The sequence below is a fragment of the Pyrus communis genome, chromosome 14 (assembly GCF_963583255.1).
Source record: "Pyrus communis chromosome 14, drPyrComm1.1, whole genome shotgun sequence".
Taxonomy (NCBI): Eukaryota; Viridiplantae; Streptophyta; class Magnoliopsida; order Rosales; family Rosaceae; genus Pyrus; species Pyrus communis.
This window is the reverse complement of record NC_084816.1, coordinates 325,599-349,935: the sequence shown is the minus strand read 5'-3', so window position 1 is coordinate 349,935 and position 24,337 is coordinate 325,599. Positions and strand designations below refer to the sequence as shown.

General features: G+C 38.6%; 3 protein-coding genes across 5 annotated transcripts; 1 reads left to right on the top strand and 2 right to left on the bottom strand.

The window, feature by feature from the left end:
• The first annotated feature begins 1,158 nt into the window (after positions 1 to 1,158).
• Positions 1,159 to 3,532, top strand: LOC137716616 (uncharacterized). Its single transcript, XM_068456059.1, has 6 exons — positions 1,159 to 1,438; positions 1,656 to 1,706; positions 1,818 to 2,034; positions 2,520 to 2,805; positions 2,926 to 3,003; positions 3,264 to 3,532. Exons 3-6 carry the CDS (start codon positions 1,820 to 1,822, stop codon positions 3,312 to 3,314), a joined length of 630 nt encoding a protein of 209 aa, XP_068312160.1. The 5' UTR covers positions 1,159 to 1,438; positions 1,656 to 1,706; positions 1,818 to 1,819; the 3' UTR covers positions 3,315 to 3,532.
• A 132-nt stretch (positions 3,533 to 3,664) lies between these two features.
• Positions 3,665 to 18,121, bottom strand: LOC137716614 (calpain-type cysteine protease DEK1-like). Of its 3 annotated transcripts, none has more exons than XR_011065695.1 (31): positions 17,464 to 18,121; positions 16,881 to 17,131; positions 15,804 to 15,986; positions 15,517 to 15,652; positions 14,973 to 15,103; positions 14,769 to 14,883; positions 13,660 to 14,686; positions 13,398 to 13,508; positions 12,969 to 13,027; positions 12,404 to 12,566; positions 11,658 to 11,931; positions 11,397 to 11,547; positions 11,164 to 11,275; positions 10,907 to 11,072; positions 10,723 to 10,793; positions 10,514 to 10,605; positions 10,248 to 10,410; positions 9,992 to 10,063; positions 9,386 to 9,763; positions 9,185 to 9,300; positions 8,796 to 9,093; positions 7,835 to 8,154; positions 7,139 to 7,490; positions 6,682 to 7,002; positions 6,489 to 6,593; positions 6,276 to 6,404; positions 5,425 to 5,805; positions 5,187 to 5,324; positions 4,829 to 5,065; positions 4,289 to 4,740; positions 3,665 to 4,185 (listed from the first exon to the last, which is right to left on the bottom strand). XR_011065695.1 is itself a non-coding variant. In XM_068456058.1 (30 exons), the coding sequence occupies exons 1-30, from the start codon at positions 17,586 to 17,588 to the stop codon at positions 4,435 to 4,437; spliced, it is 6,483 nt and encodes a 2,160-aa protein (XP_068312159.1). In that variant the 5' UTR covers positions 17,589 to 18,121; the 3' UTR covers positions 3,665 to 4,434. The 3 variants fall into 3 exon arrangements, 1 of the variants encoding a protein (XP_068312159.1); XR_011065696.1 differs by having other exon boundaries at positions 3,665 to 4,135; XM_068456058.1 differs by having other exon boundaries at positions 3,665 to 4,740.
• Positions 18,122 to 20,816: 2,695 nt separating this feature from the next.
• LOC137715073 (protein neprosin-like) lies at positions 20,817 to 24,337 on the bottom strand. Its single transcript, XM_068454294.1, has 7 exons — positions 24,019 to 24,337; positions 23,302 to 23,388; positions 22,955 to 23,200; positions 22,649 to 22,813; positions 22,488 to 22,541; positions 22,195 to 22,341; positions 20,817 to 21,579 (listed from the first exon to the last, which is right to left on the bottom strand). Exons 1-7 carry the CDS (start codon positions 24,193 to 24,195, stop codon positions 21,202 to 21,204), a joined length of 1,254 nt encoding a protein of 417 aa, XP_068310395.1. The 5' UTR covers positions 24,196 to 24,337; the 3' UTR covers positions 20,817 to 21,201.

The window sequence follows — 24,337 nt, the reverse complement described above, 5'->3', positions numbered from 1 at the left end:
GTTTGGTGGCTGCGGCACTAGGGTACTGTTGGGTGGTGGTTGTTTTTTTTATTTTTTGAGTACATCGATATTTTTACACTAGAAGAGAGGGAGTTCGGCTAAACCATAGAATAATAGCCTGATTTGGTATCGAATTCGCCATCTACGATATTCGAACCTAAGACCTCTTACTTCTAAACCGTAGTACTGAGTGGCACTATTGGGCTGTTATTGGAAATAGGGCTTTGTATTCTAATAAAGAATACGAGGCAAATAAGTCCGGTAGTACAGTAGGATTTCCAATCCTAAAAGAAAAAGAAGGAAAGGGATCCTCTCTGGATCTCTTACACCAAATCCTATTAATCAACAAATCTGGGCCCTTGAAATTTGATCCAACGGCTAAAAATAGGGGATCCTTTTAAAAGTTATAATAACTTTAACCATTGAATCAAATTTCAAGAGCCCGAATTTGTTCATTGGTAGGACTCGATAGAATGAATCTGGAGAGGATCTCTTTCCGAACAAGAAAGCATGCCTATATAGATAGGAGTAGTAGGAAAGAAAGCATGCCTATATAGATTGGAGTAGGAGTAGGATCCACATTGGATTTGGGATGTTGGATGATGATAAATGATATGCTGATGAGATAGGCCATGTGTGCCCCTAAGCCACCAATTCACTAGCATATGCCCTATAATATGAGAGCAGTTTGCATGAAACTCAACATAACGTGATGTTTCGATTTAATAACACATTGTTATGTGAAGAAAAATTTATACATAGCAATACATTATTGGACAAAAGACATCATATGACGATAACATATTCTGTGTAAGTCATTCTCCTCAATTCCATATAAGTCATTCTCTTTTAACATGAGAAATTCTTTTGTGAGGGTCATGGGTGTGGTGTAACCGTGTTAGATGGGAGGACACAAAATAGAGCCCGTTGAACCTGACAAAATCATGGGATAGGGGTTAAGCCCGTTACAGCGAAGTACTTCTCTTTCCGTGGGGTGACAAAGGGTTGAAGGGTCAGACAGTTGGAGGGAAACCCATCCGACCCTCCATTTGACATCCGACGGTGAAAATCGTTTTGGACATGTTCAAGTGTAACAAAGAGAATAGAGATTAGTGATTGGAGGAGTGCAACAAAAATAAATCAAAATAGGGTGAAAAAGCAAATGAGAAACAGAGGCTCTGATAGAGGAAGAGGAGGAAGAAAGAGAGACTCGCAGCAGTTTTGAGTGAAGATGACAAAGAAAAGCGGCGAGGTTTGATCACTAAGCGTTCCAAAGAAAAAAACGAACACACAACCCACAACCCACATATCAATAACATCTTCACTCCTACCTGTTAATTTTATTTATTTATTTTTCCAATTATTCTGGAGAAAAAGTGAGGCCAAAGTTGTTCATCTTTTTTCAGTTTCTCCTGCTGCTCGGCTGCCATCACACTATGTAATTAAGTCCTCTTCTTTAAATATCTCTTCTTCTGATTGCATAATCTTCATGGCTGTTTGGTCTGTTCGGTTTCCAATTGGGTTCCTTTGGTTTTTTTTGCCTTTTATTTCTTCTGACACTTTCTCAGCAATCAAAAAGAGCAACGGATGACTATAATGTTGTTTTTATTCGATTGATTTGTTTATGGGGTCATCTTAACTCCACTGAAATGCAGGGCTGTCTGAGGAAAAGTGCATTTTTTACGGTTATCTCCATAGATCTTGAGGTTAGTTTTCAGTTCTCTACATGCTGGGGAAATTATCTTCCACTTTCTCGTGGTTTCTATTGTTTTTTGCGTGGAATTCCAGATGGGTAATCTCTAAATTTATGGTTGCAGAGATGGAAAAGGAAGGGAAAACCTCTAAAGCCACAGAGTCGGACTTTTTGCTGCAATGGGGGAACAGAAAGAGGCTTAGATATTCAAACTTGAATAAGGACGCAACCTTGAGCAACAACAAAAAACCGTCGGACTGTTTAAGGAAGAAGAAAATCACTTCTCGGGCCGCCGATAAAGAGTCTCCGGCTCCTCATCCACTGCCCAATCGCATGGACAAGTAAGAAACATTGATGGTTTTATTTGAACACGGTGCAAAAATGTCGACTTTTTAAAATTGAAGTATGCTAGATATTTTGTTATTAAAGTGGTTTGAAGCAGCTGTTGTTGAACTAAGAGCTTACATGTTTATCTTCTGTTTTGTATTCTCTGAAATTTTTGAAAGATCCCTTCTCAAAAATAAAGAAATGGGAAAATGGAAGTGATTTTTGCTCATCCCTTTTCTCCCCATGCACACTCTTTCTGACATTTAGATTGAATAAACGAAAATCAAGAGACATTAACAGCAGAAAATGATTGTGCGAAACTTCAATGAGAAAATTCTGGTTTAATACCTTCATTGGTTAGTAGTAAAAAAATTGAACAATCCTAGAATCATGAAAGTGTTTTGATGACATTGTTCGTTACTTTTAAGTTTGCAAAATTGTCAATGAAAAAGTCTACGTCCAGTGGAATAGAGGTAACATTTTACCAAGTGGATTGCAGGAGTTCAGCTTCGCCAAGGAATAGTAGGAAGCTATTTGTTACTTCACCGGAGAAGGAAGATCGGTACTACACAACGAGGGGTTCATTAGGGTTGGACGAGAATGGGAAGGTGTTAGGATTAGATTATCCTGGTTCTGCAAGGGATGACAAAGGAAGCCATGCTTGGCCAAGGTTATTTCTATCATTGTCTAGTAAAGAAAAGGAAGAGGATTTCATGGCTATGAAAGGGTGTAAGCTACCTCAAAGGCCCAAGAAAAGAGCAAAATTGCTCCAGAAAAGCCTACTTGTAAGTTGCTCAGGGGGGAGAGAGAGAGAGAGTGTGTGTGTTTATTTGTTTGTTTGTTTTTATTTTTATTTTTTATTTTTTTTTGTGAGTGGTTTGTTTTATTCTCACTTCCTTGTGCAGTTGATTATGCCCGGTGTATGGTTATCGGATTTGTGCCAGGAGCGGTATGAAGTGAGGGAGAAGAAGACTTCAAAGAAGGTATTCTCGTCTCTCTTGCGTTAATTCTCAGTTACGTCTAAACTAAATTGTTCCATCCTAAATGCTTGGCTTGCTGGGATGAGAAGAAAACAAATTTGGATTTGGAATCTCAGATTGCTTTTAAATGTTTGGGTCCTCAAAATCGTGTAACAAATCGAAATGTCATGTGATATTTTCTCTCCTGTTTATTTTCCTAAGAATAGTTCTGTTAGGTATAACCACGCAAATCTGTAACTGTTTGGGATTCCATTACGATGCAGAGACCCAGAGGATTGAAGGCCATGGGAGGTATCGATGGCGAATCAGAATGAGAGAAACATGTGAACAAAAGGCAAGAAGATGCAACTTTTTTGAGTAGTTTGGACTCCGTATGCAACTAGGGACAGAGATCAAAGCCGGGTAAAAGAAAAATTGAAAGAAACGGCATGATCTCTCTTCCTTTGGTTTGTCAATGTGTTGCTAACAACTTGATTCGAGCAACAGTCCAATTCTGTTCAAACTTGGTTGCAGAAAGACGCACATTTCTTTACCCAACTTAGCAAAAGCCCAGTTCTTACGATGGTAACTTCAGTCTTTACCTTCTTTTGGTCATTATGTGAACATAAAAGATGCATGCAACAGTAGAACGAAACATGATAATGCATGTTACTCTGAATTAATGAAACAGAGAGAATCACATTGGAATAATTAAATATTTTGTACACTTGGGCTCCATTGGTTGACACTAGACACCTCAAAACTGCAGCTAAAACAAGATAGAATTCTAGCTACATTTGCCAACTTGTATCTCCCTCCAACTAAACATATCCTATTACTTTCCTATTCTTCCCTCTCATTTACAACATCATTGCCTATATTCATTCGATGCAAAACAATTAGTTGTATGTACAGATACAATTACAAAACCCCCGAAAGCCCTCTTCCACGCTGGCGGTAGCAAATGATACACATTGGCGGCCAGCGAGGAGTGTGATTAGTTTTCTTTCACAAGCACCATTTCGCATCACATGCATGTGTCTGAAATACGCCTGCCTCTTACTCAATCTTGCGACTGAAAGACCCATCTGATTCTCGGTGCATTGAACTTGGAGAGCTGAGTGCCACTAATCAAATGAATTCCACACCTGGCCATCTTTGAATTTTCAGCAATCAGAGAATCAGTCGCATCATAAGTTGCCTGCCCTGCTCAGAAGTACGTCCGTATTAATAAGTCCTTGAAGAAGCTCGAAAGCCATACGGAAGAGGACTGACTACTGCATTGAATTAGACACAAACAGAAAATTACCTTGATGTCATGTCTTCTAATTTGTGGTCACTGCAACTTTCCAGCAGGTAGACGCGGTCCATGTCCAGCCCAAGCAATTCAACATTTTTTTAAACACGTTCTCAGACCAAAGGAGGAAAAGACAACTCAAGAGGCACCACAGCATACTACAAGGCTTCCAAGGTAATTGATGCTTTTGTGAAAACAGAAAGAACAAATGGAGCTTCTTCCCCTGGATGTATAGTTGTAGGCACTATTGTGTAACCTTTTGGATCTGGATCCAAAACAATTTCACAAGATATTTCTCGAGAATTGACGTAATCTGTCCCATCAACTGATTCATGTAGGTATATATTGTAAGCAGCGCGACGACCTCGAGTTTTGAGTATCCTCATCCCAATGTAGAACATCATTGAATCATGACTGGATTGATAATTTCTGAAACCAGCAACTGTTCTTGAGAAGCTCACACCCTAAGCATTAAACAAGTGATAAAAGTTTATAAATCCAGTTATAAAAAAAAATAGCTAATTGTTCAAGGAGGTCCAATTCTAAAGATACCTGTGTCAACGTGATGAATACATGAATTGGAAGCGAAGCATCTGGCCCAGTGGCCCTCAATCGGAACTGTGGATTTTGATGCCATGTCTCATAATCTTGGCAGCCACCAGCACTATAACCTCGCCATTGGCCATGAACAGAATAGCGCATCTCAGGGGGGTAGATACGACAAACATATATTGATCGAAAATGAATTTGGAAGTCTTGCCAGGACATCCAGAATATGCCGTCTTTTGACTGTAAAGAGAGACGAAAGAAAAATATTATGAAACATGTTTTGAGATCATAACCGCTCCACGAAAAGTAATGACAAGGTAGATTCACATATGTGATGTGGGAAAATGAAACAGTAAACAACCTGCTGAACATGCTTCAACTTATGCTTCATCCTATCAGTCCAAAGAGGTGATGAGTCCGACCAAGGGCCATTCCACTCAACTTCATTAGCCCATGGATTCCGAATCTGAATAAGCTTGTGGCCATCCACCTCTCTCACCTGAATTAAAAAATAATTGATCAATGAGGCCACCTTACGCAAGTTTCATTTGCTGAAATACAATAAGACATGACTAAGACACAGTAGTATTCCAACTCACCTGCAATAACGAGTAGGCATGACCTTGCACAATGCCACTGGAGGAAACATGTACATCTGAACCTGATGGACTGCCAGCACCAAGAAGAAAGCCTTCTTGTTTGAAACGCAGCAATTGAGACCATAGTCGACCACTTGCAAGATCAATTTGGGCTTGAGCACTCCTCATGTCAATCTCCTCACCAGCACCTCCAGTAAGGTCGACAAGAGCATCTTGGACAAGCCCACCTTCTAATGCTTCATAGGAGCCATGCAATTTAGCATACGCCTTCTCCACTAAAGAAACCCATAGCTCATTACCTTTCCTACTAGTAGCAAACGCTGGTTTCCCCGGTGACTCACATGGAATCCAATCATCAACAACAACAGGAACCCACTCACCCTAAAGAAAGGTCAGGAACAAGCTTTAGCATGCTACTATTAAAGAGTGGGAATTCAATTTCGTTCTATTAGAATAGTCTCCAAGAACTCTAGCATTTTAATGATCATCTAGCTGCATAAAGTTGCAAATTTCCCATTACAGAAAATAAAATTCCTATAAAACAAGGCCAAGCTACCATTGTCTTCAGAAATTACGTGTAAGAAATAAAATCTCATCCACAGACAGTGAGTGCTTTATGTTTAAACTGGACAGGGAGATGGGGAGACGGAGGTCTTTTGTAGCAAGAAATTCAACTTCTTTAGCATGTGCTTCATTGAAACACAGGATATCCTCCTGATGTTTATCCTCCCTTCCTTATCATACCTTCTCTTTTTAATTCATATACACATGGGAATGGGTGCAAGTTTATACTAGAACTTCATATTTAGAACTAAATGGTTCAGAAATGTTATGTTAAAATTACAAATCACCTGAATACAGAAGCGAACAGTGTAGATTCCTTCCTCATTATACTCTGGGGTAATGATCACTTCCGATATTCGTGAAACCTCCGTCAGAACAGCAACGGCACTCAAAAACCAGCAATCACCAAGTCGGCCCTATTTAGAAATGGAAAATCACTTATGGATAATGCTGAGGAAAATAATCAAAAATACAATTACCATGTTGGCCAAGAGCCAAACCTGACAAACATCAGAAGGATTGACAGTCCCAGAAAATAAGCATGGACGAGCATCCAGCCGACTCTCTTTTACAATATCAGCAGGCCTCACCCATTCAGAAACAACCTAAATTCAAAAGGCCAGAAAAATTATCTAAGACCACAGATTCCATTAACAACAAAAACTAAAAGGTAATTAGAACAATAAAAAGTACCTGCAACTTTGATGGGGGATTTTCCGGATCTACAAATAATGACTGATCATTTGGAGGAAACTCCTGATCGGTAAAATGTATTTCTCCCCTTGCAGAGAGGGCTTCCTTGACTGCCAATTCAACTGAAAGCATTCGCTGGTTGATTTCGTCTTGTGTTTCCATCCTAGGTTTCCGAAACCTCCTGGCAATTGAATCCACATCAACCAGCACTGCATCACGTTCTGACCTTCGTTTCCTCCCACTAGAATATTGCCCGTCCCAATCAACGTCATCCCTATCATACAGATCTACATCTGCAGGATCACTATCCCATTCATCAACCTAGCAAAGAAAAAGGGATGAGAAAATCAATTGATAGGTTAAACCACCCACCATAATTAGAAACTAAATTACTTTCCTAGAAATTCTAGCATGGATCAATATGAAACAATATATATCTTAACGACAAAGCACATACTCTAGAGGGTGAATCTGCCCACTGCCAATTATCTTCAGGAAAATCTATCATATCGGAATCAGCTGAACCAATAGCTGAATGAAGAGCAGCAACATCATCTTCAGTTAAGCACCTTCCCCATAGGAACACATCCATAATATGCATCTTAGACTCAGCCCCTTCACTGTCTGACCTCCCAAACGCATCCACATCTGTCGGTGGTCTAACACCAACCCAAACTTCGGTTCCTTCTTCCCAAATAGTATTACCCACTTGCAATGGTAAACCTGTCTGGTAGCCATCAAAACCACCATCCAGATAGCAAGTTGCCTCACCTAAATCAGCATCAATTGTCATTGTTACCAAATGCCACCTGAAAAGCACGTACATCCAGTGAGATTCAACAGCTATCAATAACATACATTCATGGTTGATTTCCTCTTTTTTTTTTTCATACATAAAACTGGGAAATTATTGACGACCCAGACAAGATGAACAAGAGATCCATCAGAAAAACAGAAATCAAAACAGACCCGATACTAAAATATTAGAATAATAATAAAGAAAAAGAAAAAGCCAACTCAAACACAAGAATATGTGAATAATAAAAGAAACTAAATAGCCCTAAATAAACGTATGGTAATAGAGAACCATCAGGACAAATCCATGAATCAGAAAAAGTGCCAATAATTTTGTTTTAAAGGATAAGGCCCCAACCTTCCATCTGCTATACTAGTTGCACTAATACTCCACTCCTTTGCAACAGTAGTTTGTCTATCACCTTTCGTTATCAATCTAAGCCCAACTTGTCCAGCTTCAATACCTTGCTCAGAACCTGCCACCAATATTTCCCAGCAATCTTTCTTTTGAAACTCAGTGCCAAATAAGCAAACAGGCCCAGATACAGGTTGAATCATCACTGTAACGGAGAAGCTAATCTTTTGACTTTGACAAATGGCGGGATCAATGTGGCCACAGTGTCTGCCACTTGTGGTTGGCTCATCATCAAGAACGCATACAGCCCCAGAAATTCCGGTCTGCCAATGACATAAAGAAGCACAATTTCCATGAACACAGAACCTCCATAGGCATACGAGGACAAGGCAATCAAACTAAACAGATGTGACGGGACAAATAATAAGAGAAACATATTGGTATATGATAAAACCAAAGATAACAGCACAAGATATTTGAATACTTATTGAATCTACTGAATCATTGAGAGGAACTGATTACATGGTTTGATCACTTCATAAAAGGAAATGACCCGTTTCATGTATGCAGTATACCAAACACTAACTCTTTACTCATTAAGAAGTGAGACTCACTCATGGAATCCAACTCAAAGTATAGCACTATATTCTGCAAGGGTACATGTGGAAATGTTCTCAAATGCAGACAACAAGACCAGTTACCATAACATTGAAAACTTTCTCATATCCTTAAGCTAGAATGGAGATGATTCATCAACTCCCCATGCAAAAAGGATGCTATGAAGACTAGAATCTTTTAATAAATGTCAGGAAATATCTAATAAGATTGAAAGCCTAAGAATAAATGAGAAATGAGAAGCTATCCTCCTTTTGTATACATTTTATGAGAAACGAACTCATGATGCTATCAGTTATAGTGGTATTTGCTTAAAACGGTTTGAGATAATAAGCATAATATACAACACCTGGACTGCTCGACGAGCCAACTGAGCTGTGCGTATGCGACGCGCAATGCTTGAAACTCTCTCTCGAGCAAAAGAATCATCAAGAACAGAATCACCTCCTACTGCACGCACTGCAGCTGCCATAGCTGCTGCTTCCCTGTTGCCAGCATTAGGAATGTAGGAAATCAGAGAAGCTTCTATCTCCTTCCACTTGCGTTCTTCCTTCTCCAGAAGAGCCTTTCTTCTCACTTTGCCTTTGCCCTCCTCTTCGCGCCTTTGCACTAAGAGCTCCTCTTCCATCTCTTTTTCTCTTATATAACTACAAAATCAAAACTCAAAAACAATTAGAAACAGAGGATAATGTCAGCAATCACATAGAGGAAGACCCAGATGTGGAAGTGGAACGTTACCTCTCTTGAATAATCTCAAACTGCCTGCGGTCCTCTGGCATCCACTTTTTTATTTTCTTGGCACTTAGGTCAGCAAACCCTATGCTATCGAGAAAGAGTCTCAAACGTACCTCATCCTAGCATAGCATAGAAACAATGTTATTTTTGTTTACAATAAAACAATTGTATCATCCATGGCAAGCAGAAACAGTTGAAACTTACCTGTACTCGCTCAGCCTTAGCAGTCAAACCAAGCAAAAGAAGCAGATACCCACCAAATTTATCCCACATATACACCCATTCAGTATCAATCGCCTCTTCCAAAGCCAATATTCGTGCATGAGCACACATCTCTCTTCTATGATTAACATCATTAGTTGGTTCATGGCGGAAAGTTCTTCCATATCTCTTTCTGCAGAAGAATGAGCCTGCAACTAACTCCTCATTTCTTAAACGATCTCTCAATTTCACTACATCTGCTCTGGGAAGCACAAAATTTCCTGCCCTATCACGCGTAATGGTGGGATCTCCAACCAAGAGAGCCGCTGAACTGGCAGACCTCTGTGGAGCAGAATAAGTTCCAGACAAAGCATTTCTGGTCTGCACAATTATTAGAACAACTCCCCGTGTTATACAAAAAGCACATTCACCTCTAACAAGAATGAAAATTCAGCTGAGAGATACAAATATAAGAGTCAACATGTTAAAAGTTCGTGCAATTTAAAGGCATGGTTGAATAATATATAGTATTAATTCACCACAGCTTAGCAGACCCTAATACACACACACACACACACACAAAGAGATACATAACAGTATTATTCATACCTTGGTAGCAGATCTAGCAATAGCTTGAACAACAGTTTCCTTACTAAGAAAGTGTACTGCATCTTCCATCATCTAGACATACAAATGAACATCTAGTCAGACAAGAGCACGTGAGAGAGAAATTCAATGGCATAGAGAAACAAGTCAACTGGTAAAGATGTCAATACATCTTCCATAAAAATAAAGCATAGAATTATATCGAAACTATGTAGAATGAACAATGCCAAACGAAAAACTGAAAGCAAAATAAACAAACCTTGAGGGTCAAGCAGGGACGAGAGAAAGCAAACCCAAAGGCTACAACAAGAGTGAGTGCTGACACAGAGGCACCGGCAAATGGTGGATAAATTTTCAGACTCGCAACAACACCCCAGCCTTCAGTTGCCAATGCAATCCCATAAAGCAATAGAAATGTCGCACTATTAAGGAATAGAAATTAGAATTATCAGTGATCAAGTGAAACTACCCCATGTTAATACTACAAACCAGAAGACACAAACTATCACATGATATCTAACACACCTGACATTCTTTCCACAATCTGCATGAGCATCATAAACATAGACAGGGAGAACTCTCGGAGAATAAACAACAATAGGAGGTGAAAGAAGAACCTGCACCAAACGTCAACTAACAAAAAATTAAAACATGCAGAACTAGTAGGGACAACAAGAACTCAAATATTAGAGTGAGAATTTAAAATTTGATTCAAAATACTGAATTCAACTCACAGTCAATGCTCTCCCAGCGAGAAGAAATAAGAACAGAAAATAACCAACAGAAGCACCCACAAATGCTTTATCTTTACAGAGAGTAAAACAAGGTTAGTACTTAGTAGCATATAAAAGATAAATAATATATAACTGGAAACTGATGATGAGGCAAATAATAAAAGCAGCAAGAAAATGCCTTCACCTTCAAACCATCCAACAAGAAATGCCGCCAATGCCAACAAAAAAGCAAGGAAACAAACAAAGAATGTCTGGGTCCTTGTTAAATAGAAATTGTTTGACGCCCAATGATGGATAGCACCAATAGCTAGTACAATCATGAGAAGAACTAAAAGAAATGCTACCCCAATCTGTTGTAAAGCCAAAAGAAGACTGTCAGAGAGGTCAACTGCCTGTAAAATCTTGGAAGAATCAAGGATACCAAAGTTATTCCAGACTTACTGTCCATGGTCTAACTACAACTATAACAGCTGATATTGCTCCAAGCAGAAGAAGAAGCCCAATGGTGACAAAGATATAAACACCCCGAGAGAGTTTCCAATCATCATCCTTCCTGGAAAAACAAAATCCATAAAATTTTAGAAAGTTGGCAAGCACCCATTATAATTGTGAAAGAAAAGCAAGCCATGGATTTCAGCCTCAACTCAGTCACTAAAAAGCAATTATTCACTCACCATTTATGTAAGCCAGAGCAAAGAGACAGCAATGCAGGACTGCAAATTAAAGGAAGTAAAGCAGCAAGGAAATCACCCTCTGTTGGAACTTGGTCATCTCTAGATTTCACAACCTCCATATAGGATGCACCACAAAATGCCACAAGGACAACTGGAAAAACAGGGTAATATGACAGAATTCAGAAGCAAAAACAGGGTATCAATGATGTTCCACTAGGAAAACAGAAGAGTCTTAAAGAAACAAAAATCTAGATAAATCACCTGTGAATATCCCAACACACACTGCAGAAGACAGGGAGAACCGGTATGTTGAAAACCATGAAACAATTGGCAGTAGACCAGTGACCACCAAAGCAATGGCAGAAGCCATAGCCCAGCCAATGTACACAGATGACGCATAAGGAGAGGTAAAGCTTTTCTGTTCACCAGTCCAGCCTTTGTATTTTAAGTCATCTAAGGGCTTTGCAGACACTATCGCACCAAGAGCTAACACAGATCCAGCAAATAATATTGTACTTAAGACAAGAATAACACCCTGGAAAAGTACAAGATGTAATTAGAATTACAAAATTAGGTCAACAATAAATTCTGGTGAAGGGTGAAAAAGTAGAAGAAAATATTGTATAATAGAAAATAAGAGAAACACCTTTAGGGAAACTCTTGAAATCGGTATTCGTAAAAGCACATAATAATCAAATCACACAAAAAATAAGGCAGGAATTACAAGCTAAAAAAATAAACTCACTGGCTACTCCAAGAAATAAATACATAAATTAAAAGAAGCATATCAACATTGCCAGTATGTATGAATCCATCCACATGCATAACCATCCAATGACAGTGGTGAGATATAAGCAGCAATCAATATCCATATTTGTGCTGATCATATTGTACAGTTCAGTTGTGCTAGAAGCCTAGAACCCATTAAGAGCTTATTAAAAAACATACTAGGTTTACAGTGCTCAGATGCTCTCATTAAACATGGTATGAATTGATTTAGTACAAACCTCTTTTGTTCCTCGAATTTGATGGTTCCCTACAGGACCTGCACATTGTAATTGAGGAACCCGAAACTGGTAGCCATTACGTATCCATATAGGAATTGCAACAGAGAGGCATGCCACCATGAGTGGGACAGTCAAGGACAATCCAAGAAGAACCGATGATTTGCTGCAAATGGGAAAGAGAGAATAAGTTTGATGGATGTAGACCGCTTTCAAGACTTATGAGCCACAAGTTTTACAGGCAAGTAAAAGACCACTCTTTTAAGACTAAATGGTGCAACGCAGTATGAAATAGGATCAGAAACTCAATTGATCTGAACTTATTGACAAAACAAGTTTTGTAAATTATCTTATACCACCAAAAGAACATTGCCAACTGATCAATTCAATCATTCAATTGACACTTAAAAACTGAAAATGAGAAAGACTCATTCTCTTAGACATACTTTTTTTAAGAGATTCAAACTCTATGTATGATACACTAGAAAGCTCCACAGAACATTATCAGAACTATGGAATAATTGCCAAAAGAAGAATTTAATTTGGTGATATGTTAAAAAGAGCATACCTTAAGAAGGAAAGCAGCAATCCAACAGAAGTACTGAGCAGCCAAGCAACAAAGCCATACTGAAGAAACATGAGAACGAGCACCAACATAAGCAGCAATAAATTTCAAATACATAGATGTACACAGAAAAAACAAAGATAGTGGAAAAGCTCAGACCCCCAATCAAACAGATCCAAATGTGCATACTCCCAAGAGACTTCCTACTAATCATATAGGCCAACCCATTTTTACATACTACACACAATAGGTCCACAAGCATCCAGACTAGTACAACTACATTAAACACGTTTGTTTCTCAAAAGTAAACTCCACCATGCAAATCTATCAAGACTAATTGAAGCAATGGAGCATCAACCTTTTTGTTCAATCCAAAAAAAACAACAAATCTAAAAAATCAGTGCAAGAAAGGAATAAGAGGTCAAATAATACCTTGCGGGGTTTTGAGGTCATGGCCATTTCCTCTGCTTGAAGAGATCGAAGGAAAGCCATGATTGAACAGACAACAGGAGATAACAGCAGCACTGCAAAGCCAAATTCAAACTACAAAAAACAAAACACAAAATTTAGGCATGATCAGGTACAGATTATATCTAAAGTTTTCATCTCTCGTCATCAATCAGGATTGAGAAGTACAACAATAAAGTTACCAACTAATAGATGATAATGTAAAGTTAGAAGATCCCTTGCTCACCTGTTGATGTGTGGCATTTATTATTTTAATTGTCCTTGGACGAAAAATTGCCACAGCAATAGTTTCTAGGATGAAAACAAAACTAAAGAGAACCCATGCCCGTTCTGGGGTGCCTACCACGTGGTGCAGAACAAGTCTAGATAACTGAAGCCATTTCTCAAGCCCATGAAGCCTCAGTTCTTCAGACAGAGAGATTTGATTAGGTAAACCATTATCAACACTATTTGAGTCAACTATGGTGATATCTGTATTGCCACGGTGATCTCTATCAGCATCCAAGCTACTTCTTTGAAGTAATGCCAGAATAGTTGGATCCAAGCTCTTCTCCTTTAACATCATAGCAAAGTTAGGATCCAATCCTTTATCCTGCAATAGATTAACCAATTCAAGATCACCTTGTCTTGCCCTCTTCTTTAACATAGATGTAATCCTCGGGTCACTCAACCTTTCTTGCAATGCAAAAGCTAAATTCAAATCCAAAGTTTGTTGGTTTGCAGAATTTGACGTACTAGATTCACAGCCTTGGCTTTCCAGACCACTACTAGAACAAATCATCAGTGTGCTATTGTGATCAAAATTTTTGTCAGTATAGGATGTTCCCACTTCAGGCTCCTGGATTACTGAACGACAAGAACTGCTACGCAATGCTAAACTTGGCCTTCCACTATCTATGCTCTTATCACTATTAATCCCCTCACGAGAACTTGCAGTTCGTAAGAGAGTGTTAGTCCAGTTATTGGCATCAAGTGTGCACTGTGCTGTGCTCCTATTACTTGCTTCAACCAAATGACCAAGGCAACCTGCTTCAACACTACTACTGTGCTTCATGCTTGAACCACAACCTTCAGATGAGCTTGATGAACTGTTTTGCTCTTTTTTGCGAAATCCCTCTCTGAGGCGTGTCACGGTACTCCGTAAGGCATCTCTCCTTGCAGCCAACGGGTTCGTTGCAGATAAATGGCGAGAAACAGAAGCACCCAATAAAACAGACGCTACAACTGCATAACTAATGCAATGCCCAAAATACCTGAAAAAATGGCAGTATTTGTGACAACCAAGAGAAACAAAAGGCAGTGACATTACAATTAATAGTAAAAAAATGCACGAACCAGTAGTGGACCCCAAAGCAAATGAGAAAGATCCGAGATGTTCCAGCAACAAATAACGCTGCAACACGACTTTGAAGGAGTTCGAAACCATACAAGCACGCACCCATGTTCCAATCTACAGCATGTGGGTTATGCAAATTAATCCATCAATTTTAATATAAAGGATCCAAAATACACAAAAACAAAATACAATGGTTAGATTACCAAGAATGATGACAGCAGCTGATGTAATGGCTCCAAGCCAACGTGACTCCTTTGCAGTCAAACCATAGAGGATTGAGTACACAAGAAGGACTGCAAGTGAGCCAAGGTAAAGAAGCCCAAGATGTGAAGCCCTACATACACGTAATGAAATCAGAAAAAGAGGACAACACTCAAACAAAATTCTGGGTTATGTTTAAACCTGATGTAAACTATTAGACATAAATATATTACAAATTTCAACACCAATGGGAACTTTGTATCAAACACCCTATCTTCCAAAAGGACGGAGAAAACCAGAACAAATTCTTCAATGTTTAATAAGACAAGTAAAACTAATGTAAGGATTATCAAGAGCATTTATTGCCTCGGACGCAGAATGTTCAACATCTCTCTTTCCTCCGGAGTATTTTCAGAATATCAATAAAAGGCTGTGAAAGTGGTAACAATATTCACTGTAGAAATGAATGGGGAAAAGAGAACTTCAACAATTCAGAGATGGACTAGAAGATCCAGTAATAACTGATGAAATAAAACTTGAACATACCTGCTAGATTGTCGAGGATATAATTCATTAGGGTCTGGTGGTTCTGGTAAACATGCCACAGGACCTACTTCTATACAATCAGAATAAGCAAACTTATATGCCTTCCTCACATATTCATCGACATCTAAGCCATTCCCTGCACAAATTGATAGAGAACGTTTTTAAAGGAGGAAAACCAATTGTAGAGAATAATTGACGGCAGAATTACAAATTATTGTTTCATTGAGATAAAATCATCAAACTGAGAAGCATGCATGCTAAACAGGATACAAAATTGTAAGGTGTACCATTAAACACCATTCTGCAAATAAAGAGCATGTTGATTGCCAAGGCAACTGCTGAGACGCCAAAAAAGAAACCAGACGGCGAATACTGCTGAGATGCTTTTGAACCAGCTGTAACATACACAGCACAAAGTTCGTACACACATAGAAGGGCAACAGCCAGAAGAAGAAGAATAGCAACAGCCCCTGTTATAGAAAAAGTATAAAACCAAGTTTAATGCTTACCCAAAAACCAATAAACAAAACTTTTATAAGAATCTGAATACAATAAAGCGCAAGCTCGTGTTATAAATATTCAAAAACATAATTGTGTATGGATCTACATCATCAATATTATCTTCCACATGAGTACACTGGACCCATTGAGCACCAATTATCAATTCCCATCACAACTTGTATTGATTTAGGAATGGCCATTTTGCTAGCCATTGTTGAGAATGAATCTCACATTGATGGGAGGAGGGACCTTGCATGTGCTTATAAGTAAGTTGGGCTACTCCCTATATTGCCAATTGGTTTTATGATGAAACCTCAACGCTCGTGTTAGGCTTGAAAATTTGCCACACGTGAGGGGGCGTGTTGAGAATGAATCCCACATTGATGGAAGGAGAGACCTTGCATGTGCTTATAAGTAAGTTGGGCTACTCCCCATATTGCGAATTGGTTTTATGGTGGAACCTCAACTTTCTTCGACCATTCCCTATATTTTGTACTTTAACGGATTGGAAGGGAGTTGAGACAGCACTTGCCCAAGCTCTAATATCATGTTAGCAACTCAGCTGACGATGTTCATTCATGTATAATCAATACTAAACCCATATATCCCATTACCAACTTGACACATTTTTGTTCGTGTGTCGTCTTTGCTGATCTCCTATATCCCATCACCAACTCATCAATCATATCATATCAGGCGGAAGGCTTCATTTACATTCAAATAAGAAACCATATTTTCTTTAAGGCTAACTTAGATGGTTCATTCTCATCATCTTCAAAACCTTCAGGTTTTACTATCTATTCGTACAGTTTTAAGTCATACAAGGAAAAAAGAAAATTGATTAAAGGTCCAGGAATACATACTCGAGCTCTGCCATTGTGTTCGCCACCAAAGCATGATTGAATAGAAAGACAGTAGAAGAGCAGTGCCAGCCATTATTACAGCCAGACCAACTATATGTCGATCCAATATTACAACCAACCAGCTTCCCCATATGATCAGTACTAGAACTGGAGAAATGACGAGTATCCATGCGGAAAGAGACAGAAAGCCACATACTATATCCAGCTGAGGTCCATGGAAGATACCCGGCCATTTCCTGGCAAAGATCCAACTGGAAAAAAACATAGAGAAGTGATAGTATTAAGTTTGGAGTTAAATAGATGCTGCCTTTCTCAAGTTCTTACACAAATATAAATCCCAGAATTGCATACTGAATGCAGCCCTTAGCCTCTGTTTTATAGAAGAGTTAAACCCAGCAATAAATCCCCAAATGACCTTACTTTAACAGTGCAATCTTGAAACTTCAAACTAACTACAGCTTAATTCCCTAATATTAACAAATGCATTAATGCAGCCATAAATTAAATTTAATCAATGCATTTAGTTTCTCTCTAGGCAAAGATGGCAACTAAAAGTTTCAAAAGAACTATAAAATCTGATTACCTATAGATCCTCCAGGGCCTCCAATTCACAAGCCACAGTATAGAAAATGAAGCAGAACCCAAAACCGAGAAAAGGGTCCCCGAAATCACGCATGCCAGCAGCAGGTGACGCTCATCTCCTTCCATGGCTTCCCTGTCTCACCTACGCAACGCATGCATCCGAGCACATCTCCCAAATTCCAAATAAGAACCACAAAGCAACAAAATTCAGTCAAAAAATAAAATTTCCCCAATGCCCCCCGCACCCACTAGCCCGCAATGGCATGGAATGGAAGTAGCATGGTGGGGAATTCAGAGCAAATGGGTCATTTTGGAAGTGGTATTTGGGGTCCAAAACTAGGGTTTGGAGCAGAAATTGGAACTGGGCAGGTGGAGAAGAACAAGAGTGAAAGCCCCAGGTTTTTGAGTCAAAAATAGCAGGAAGAAAGGAAGAAGAACAAGATGATGATATGGGAAATTAGGGTTTGTTTTAGGTTAAAAGAGTTGGGTTTACCTCTGTTTTGTGTTGGGTTTCTCTCTCAAGATTGTGTTCACAGAGGAGGAGGAGGAGGGAGAAAGAGTAAAAGATTAAAAACCCTACTCACTCACTCACAGATATCTTCGTGTGAACTGTGAAGTGAAAAAACGAAAGGAAGCTACTTTAGAGAGAGAAAAACAGACAAAAGATAAAAATAAAAAAATTATTTTGAAAAATGAAAAATAAAAAAGTCGGAAGAGTGGCTATAAAATAACAGCTATCTCTGTGTGCCTTGCGGGGGGAGTTACACTCACACAAAGATGGTGCGCGTGCAATTCACTCTCCAATTGCATGATTGGAAAGTTCTTGTCTATTGGGAGGGGGAATGGGGCCTACGGGCTACTTGGGTGTGAGAGTGAGAGGCCTATTTGCATATGAATTTCTCAGGATTATAATTATTTAGACAAGAAAATAATAATCAGAAAAGTAATTTAACAGAAAGGGGACACATTTGATATGATTTAAATAATCCGAAGAGTCAAGATAGTGTACTTGGCATGGGAGTGATTTCTTGAGTTAGTAGTAGGTGTTGAATTTGGTTAATTAATTAAATAATTAGGTAAAGAATTGGGAAGGTGGATTCTTTTTTGTTTATTTTAATTTTGCTACTTATAAAATTGAATTGCAGCCAGAGAGCGGTCTTCTCCACAGCAAACCTGTCGTAGCAGTTGGCACAATCATAGGGTGGAGGGTTCTCTATTCTCTTAATTTCTTTATTATTTCATGTCTTTATATTTGAACGGTTACGATTAAGTCACGTCAACATCTTATATTGATTTTTTTATAAAGATAATAAGATAAAAAATAATATGTGAAAGGAATGGATGAAAGTGGATGGAAATAGGAAAGTAGATAATCTTCCTCCCAATTCTAGCTATTTGGAATGAGGTGTCTTTTGCTATGTCAAATCAAATGTCAGCTGCACGATTTCCTTCCTGCAATGCCTTTAGCTACATCTTTTGCAATGATAAAACGATTAGTACTTTCGACGGATGTATACAATTAAGTGTTTATTTTTTGTGTAAAATGATTGATTCTTGTATACCAAAATGGTAGTACAGTCAGTAACCCAACCTTTGTTTTAGTTGGCCAAGTTTTAGCATTTGTCATTTCAAAAATGTCTACTTAAACCAGGATATGAGATTTTGCAAAAAATCAAGACAATATTATGATATGTGATAACTCGACATATTCGTCGTAAAACCAAATAAGTAAGGAAACAACGAACTGAGAAATAAGAAAAGTAAGGAATATGTAGGGCAAATAAAGGTAAAGCGATGCGGGCTTGGGAAGTTCTTTGGCCCAAATCTGATCCCAAACTTGGGACTAACACATTACGAGTCCAAACTCCAAAACGAAAAGGGGAAATGAAGCAAGCAAACATGAGCGCACACATTCTGTGCATCCTTCCTGCGCCACTCTAACATGATATCTTCACACAAAATAGTAATTGGAAATACAAACAATCGGAATCAGAAAAGTGTTTCTGGTTCGGTAATGTTGCAAGAATCAAACACAAGACCTTAGTTGCAAAGATAAACGCTATTAACCACTCATAATACCTACAAGTATATAATTTTAAAACACTATTACAGCAATTGGTAGGATCAAGAGGTCAACCAAACATCTGCTAAAAACTTATGCCAACAACTACCATGATATGTAGCGGTTTACCAAGTGGCTATAAGAAACTGTAGAGTACTGTCGAAGACTACCAAGACTTGTCGACAAAGGCATTTTATTGAGCATTTGACGTGCACAATAGAGTTGCACACACGAAGAAATAAAAAGAAGACATGGATGATAAATAAAAAAATCGAAGTAAGAAGATGTTGTAATTTAGTTTGGCATAGTTGTTTGTAGGGTCAAATACAATAGATATACAAATATACATAAAGTTTTTAAAGTTATTAAGGTCATAGACAACCAATAATCTTATACTGGTTCCGCCACTACCAAAGAGACTCCAACCTCAACATGCATGTCTCTCTCTAGTCGGTTAAAAATGCATTTAGCTTTACACGCGCCTTAAAATTTAGGCAAGGAATCTAAGTTGGAAGATGGTTTAGAACGGAAAAAAAACTCATAATGGAGATCTAGATGACACCATGACAGTATTTCAAGTCTATCACACGCTATCGTGCTTTTAACTTTTACAACAGTAAATTATTAATTTGAAACACCAAAACTAATAATGATTAATTTGAGACACAGATACCAACATAGCATTTTAAATTGCCAAAAAAAAATTTGTGGGTGGTGGACATGGGGAGAGATTTTTCAACGTGCCGAAACACAGAGTAGTATGTCATGTTATTATACACCAAGAGGATAGATGAGTTAACTAATCCTCACAATGGGCTAACAATAATATGATTCAAATTCGCTTTTAGCGAGAATCAAACATAAGATCTCTCATATATAAGTGATAGGAATACCGCTATATTGTAGTATTAGGAACCAAGTGCCCATCTACTTGTATAATAACATATGAATATATATGATCGTGTTCCTAGCACACTGAAAAGTTTTTTGTGAGCGTGGGTTTGGTGGACATGCAATGCAACTTTGCGAAGTGCGTCTCTGAATCAGCTGCGGTGGGGGCATCTAATCCTATAATCTAATCTATCAAAAGGAACTGTCATCCACTCACGCAAGATCTCATCCCCATGCAATTCCAAGCAACTTTTTTAAACCAACAGCATATTCTCTAGGGCAGCACAATCCCACCACCACCACCAACACCCCCAAAATTCACACAGCACCAAGAAAATAAAATAACATATAACAGAAGCAAAAAGGTGAGACTTCCGAATTCCAATGCTTTTGCTCAACAGTTTAGACCCAGAAACTTGATTAATTTCACTAAACAAGCCACTCCAAGGGAGAGATTGGAGTGCATACAAACAAGGAGATCACAGAGGGAGTTCTATATAAAGAGAAAAAGGCTCTTGTTTCTTTAGGCTTTTAAGAAACTTGGCCAACCTTCTTCACACCCACCCACCACTTACATGGAGAGAGATACATTCTTTTTTCACTAAAAAACCGAAGAGTCAAAACTTCCCACTACATAAAAAGCTACTACCCCCCCCAACCAACCTAAACAGTTAAAAAGGGAAAAAAATACAAAGGGTATACAATGCAGAAAAAAGAAAAAGGTATTACACTAGATTGAATGATACACATAGGGCAACGTAAAGGGGTGAAATGGTCTTTTTCACCTTACAGGCAATTCGGGTTTTTACCGGGTCCTCCGTAGTAAAAGTAATGACCCCAATCCCCATTACTTCCAATTTGAACATCATAGCAGTTTGATTGCTCGGTGAAGGTGCCCAACCCTTTGGGGACCTTGAGATTATTTGAGCTATCAACAACTTGAATGTTTCTGAAATAACTTGCCTTGCCAAAACCTTCCTCCGGAAAACGTCCGCTGCCCATTTGGGTCGATGTGTGCTGGCCGTCCGGTTGTGAATTCACAACCTCACCTCCCCACTCAATCATGGAAGCACTGTCAGCCAAGTATGAGAAGAGGAATGAAGGCCAATAACCCAGCACATAGTCGTTCCCGAATTGCATCCACCAATGCCCCTCCTTTGGATCCTACAAGTAAAAACAACAGTTTTCCCATGTGAAAAAGTAGTAAATAATGTGTATCTATATTCCTATATTCCTATATAGCTTAAGCAAAACAAAGGAGTGAGAGGGCAATGCTATAGTCTTTCCCGTGACATGCATGCGGTGAAAGGTGAATGAAAGTTAGGAACTTGTCACCGTCCTGCATAAACAATGCTTGTCCCTTTATCAACTAGTGTGACTCACAAACCCTTCTAATTTTCGGCCATCAGATCGGATGAATTGAAAAAGATCAACAGACAGAAATTAACAAAGGGTGTGTGAGAAGTAAAATGAGGTGTGTGGATAGCACACCCCAAAAGAAAATGCCAAAAGATTCTTAGAATCTGAACCAGAATCGATTTCTGCCCCCACCCCACCCCCTAAACCTCAAGAATTGCAAATGATGATGATGATGATGTACATATATGTGTATGTATATATAGATATAGATATATATATATATATATTGCTTCTTATATTGCCTATGATGAATTTGATTCTCATCTATGCTGACATGCATCCTTTAGGAGTCTATCAACTCCATTCTTTTGTATTCTTTTACAACATGCTAGATGATCCATTTTGTGCTTTGCTTTTCACCTTCCAGACGAGTATGCTGATATCATACTGCGATCCTCGTAAACCCGAAACGGGAGAGATGCTTGCACCCATTGCTATTTCGCTGTTGATTTGAATGAAGCCTGAGCAGAGGAGGTTGTAGCAACCAGTGGCTTGATATGCATCACTCTGTAATGTAATCATGGAAAGAGCAAGGAAAAAACACATTAGCACAGCTATTAAAATTGAAAATAAAACAATCAGATAAGTGAAGACTAGAGAAACCAAAATGCAAGCCCAAAATTCATGGGAAAATTTATGTTTTAGAAGCTTACAGTCCAGTAGGTAAACAGTCTTGTGTTGTTGTCACCATAGAGGTCCGGGCTAACCTGTTGTAGCAACAAGTATCAAGATTAATACTTCATGTTTAATTAAGAAAATAAGTAACTTTGTAAATCCGGGTTCGATTACTTATTGGCCTAGATTAAGAGAGTACCTGCCAGCCAGCTTCAATGCTGTTCAGATCTTCACCAAAAGACCCTCCTAATACCCACAGCTGAGACAAGCTGAACTCATTAGGCTGTTGTATCTTGGGCTCCCAAACATTTATGGTTGCCTTAGCTCCAAAATACTTATCTCCATTGACATAAGCAATTGCATGCTAATCACCCCAAATAAAACAAAGAAGTCAATTAAAACAAAACTACGAAATCCAAAAAATAAAGTTCAAGGAACACAGGAAAAATTAAGAACGCCCATTAGAGACAGGAAAAATTAAGAACGCCCATTAGAGAAAGTTTACCTGATGACCACTTTCATTGGCAAGATCAGGATCTGCAGATTTTGGTATGGTTCTCTGCTTCTTCCTTCCATAATGTTTCACCGAACTCGCTCTCAGAATATCATCTTTCTTCGTTCTTCTTACCGGAATAGTATCTTCCGGGCATCTCCCATTCACATGCCACAGCTGGGTATTTGCTTTTTCTTTTGTTTTTTCAGCCACTTTGCTCTCAGCAAACAACCCTTCTGGATGGTAGCTAGGCCTCATCTGATAAACATAACAGACAAGAGTAAACTCAGAAACAAGGCAATAGGCAAAAGGAACAAAAAACTGTCAAATTTAAAGATGCATTGTTGAGGAAAATGGACCTGGATTTTGTGGTCTTTGAGGTAAGGGTGATCGAAAGCCGGTTGCTGAGAGATATGAACACAGTCTATAATATCTCCATCTGGGCTCTATATCATCAAAAATCAAGAGTCTCAAGTCAGATCTTGCAACAGAAGCACTACAAGATACCACAACAAAGAAACTTGCTAACTCTCACGAATCAAGAGAAAAAATTACTTGAACAATGTTTGGTGATAACAAATGGGGGCCTGATTTCACAATATTGCTACAATTTTTTTATTCTTTTCATTTTCCTGATCTTCTGTTCCTACTTTTAAACGGAAATCATTGTAAAGAGAGAGGAAAGAGGAAACAATAACTAAATCATTGCTTTGTTTAAAAAAATAATAATAATAAGCTTCTGCAGAACAAACAATATAGTGAAAATCATAGGGGAAAACCCATTTGCTTACACCCCCATTTGGTCGCTGAGAAAACAATAAGAAAATACAAATAAATCAAACATTTTTACCAAAAGAAATGAATAAAACTAATTCAAAACAACAGAAAATGTATAAATTTCTTCACTTTCTTCCGTTTTCCACCGCTCTTCCAGAAACCCAACAAAGGGATAGAACAAAAAAAAGCAAGAAAGCTCTTTCCTTTTTTTTATTTTTTCAAAAAAATCAAACAGAGCCCAAGAAAGTTGAATGAAGAAAGAATGTAAAGTTAAAGAAAAAGAGGGAAAAAGAGGAAACCTTGATGCTTTTCACGGCGGGTTTGTTCAAGCGGTTGAGGTGCCTCTGGACATCAAGGTTCTGCCTTGAAGAAGCACTCAATCTGGCAGCACTAGATAGAGATATCAAGGCCAATAGGCAAAGGGCCAGAGCCAGAGCTCTCCCTGAGCTCCCTCTGCTGCACCCAGCAAACTCCATTGGTAAACCCAGTAAAACAAAGACCCAAAAAGCTCAAAAACCAGAGCTCTCTCTCTCACTCTCACTCTCACAGTGCTACACTATACACAGACCCAGCAAGTTTAGAGCTCAAGCAAGCACATTGATCGTTACCCAGCAACAC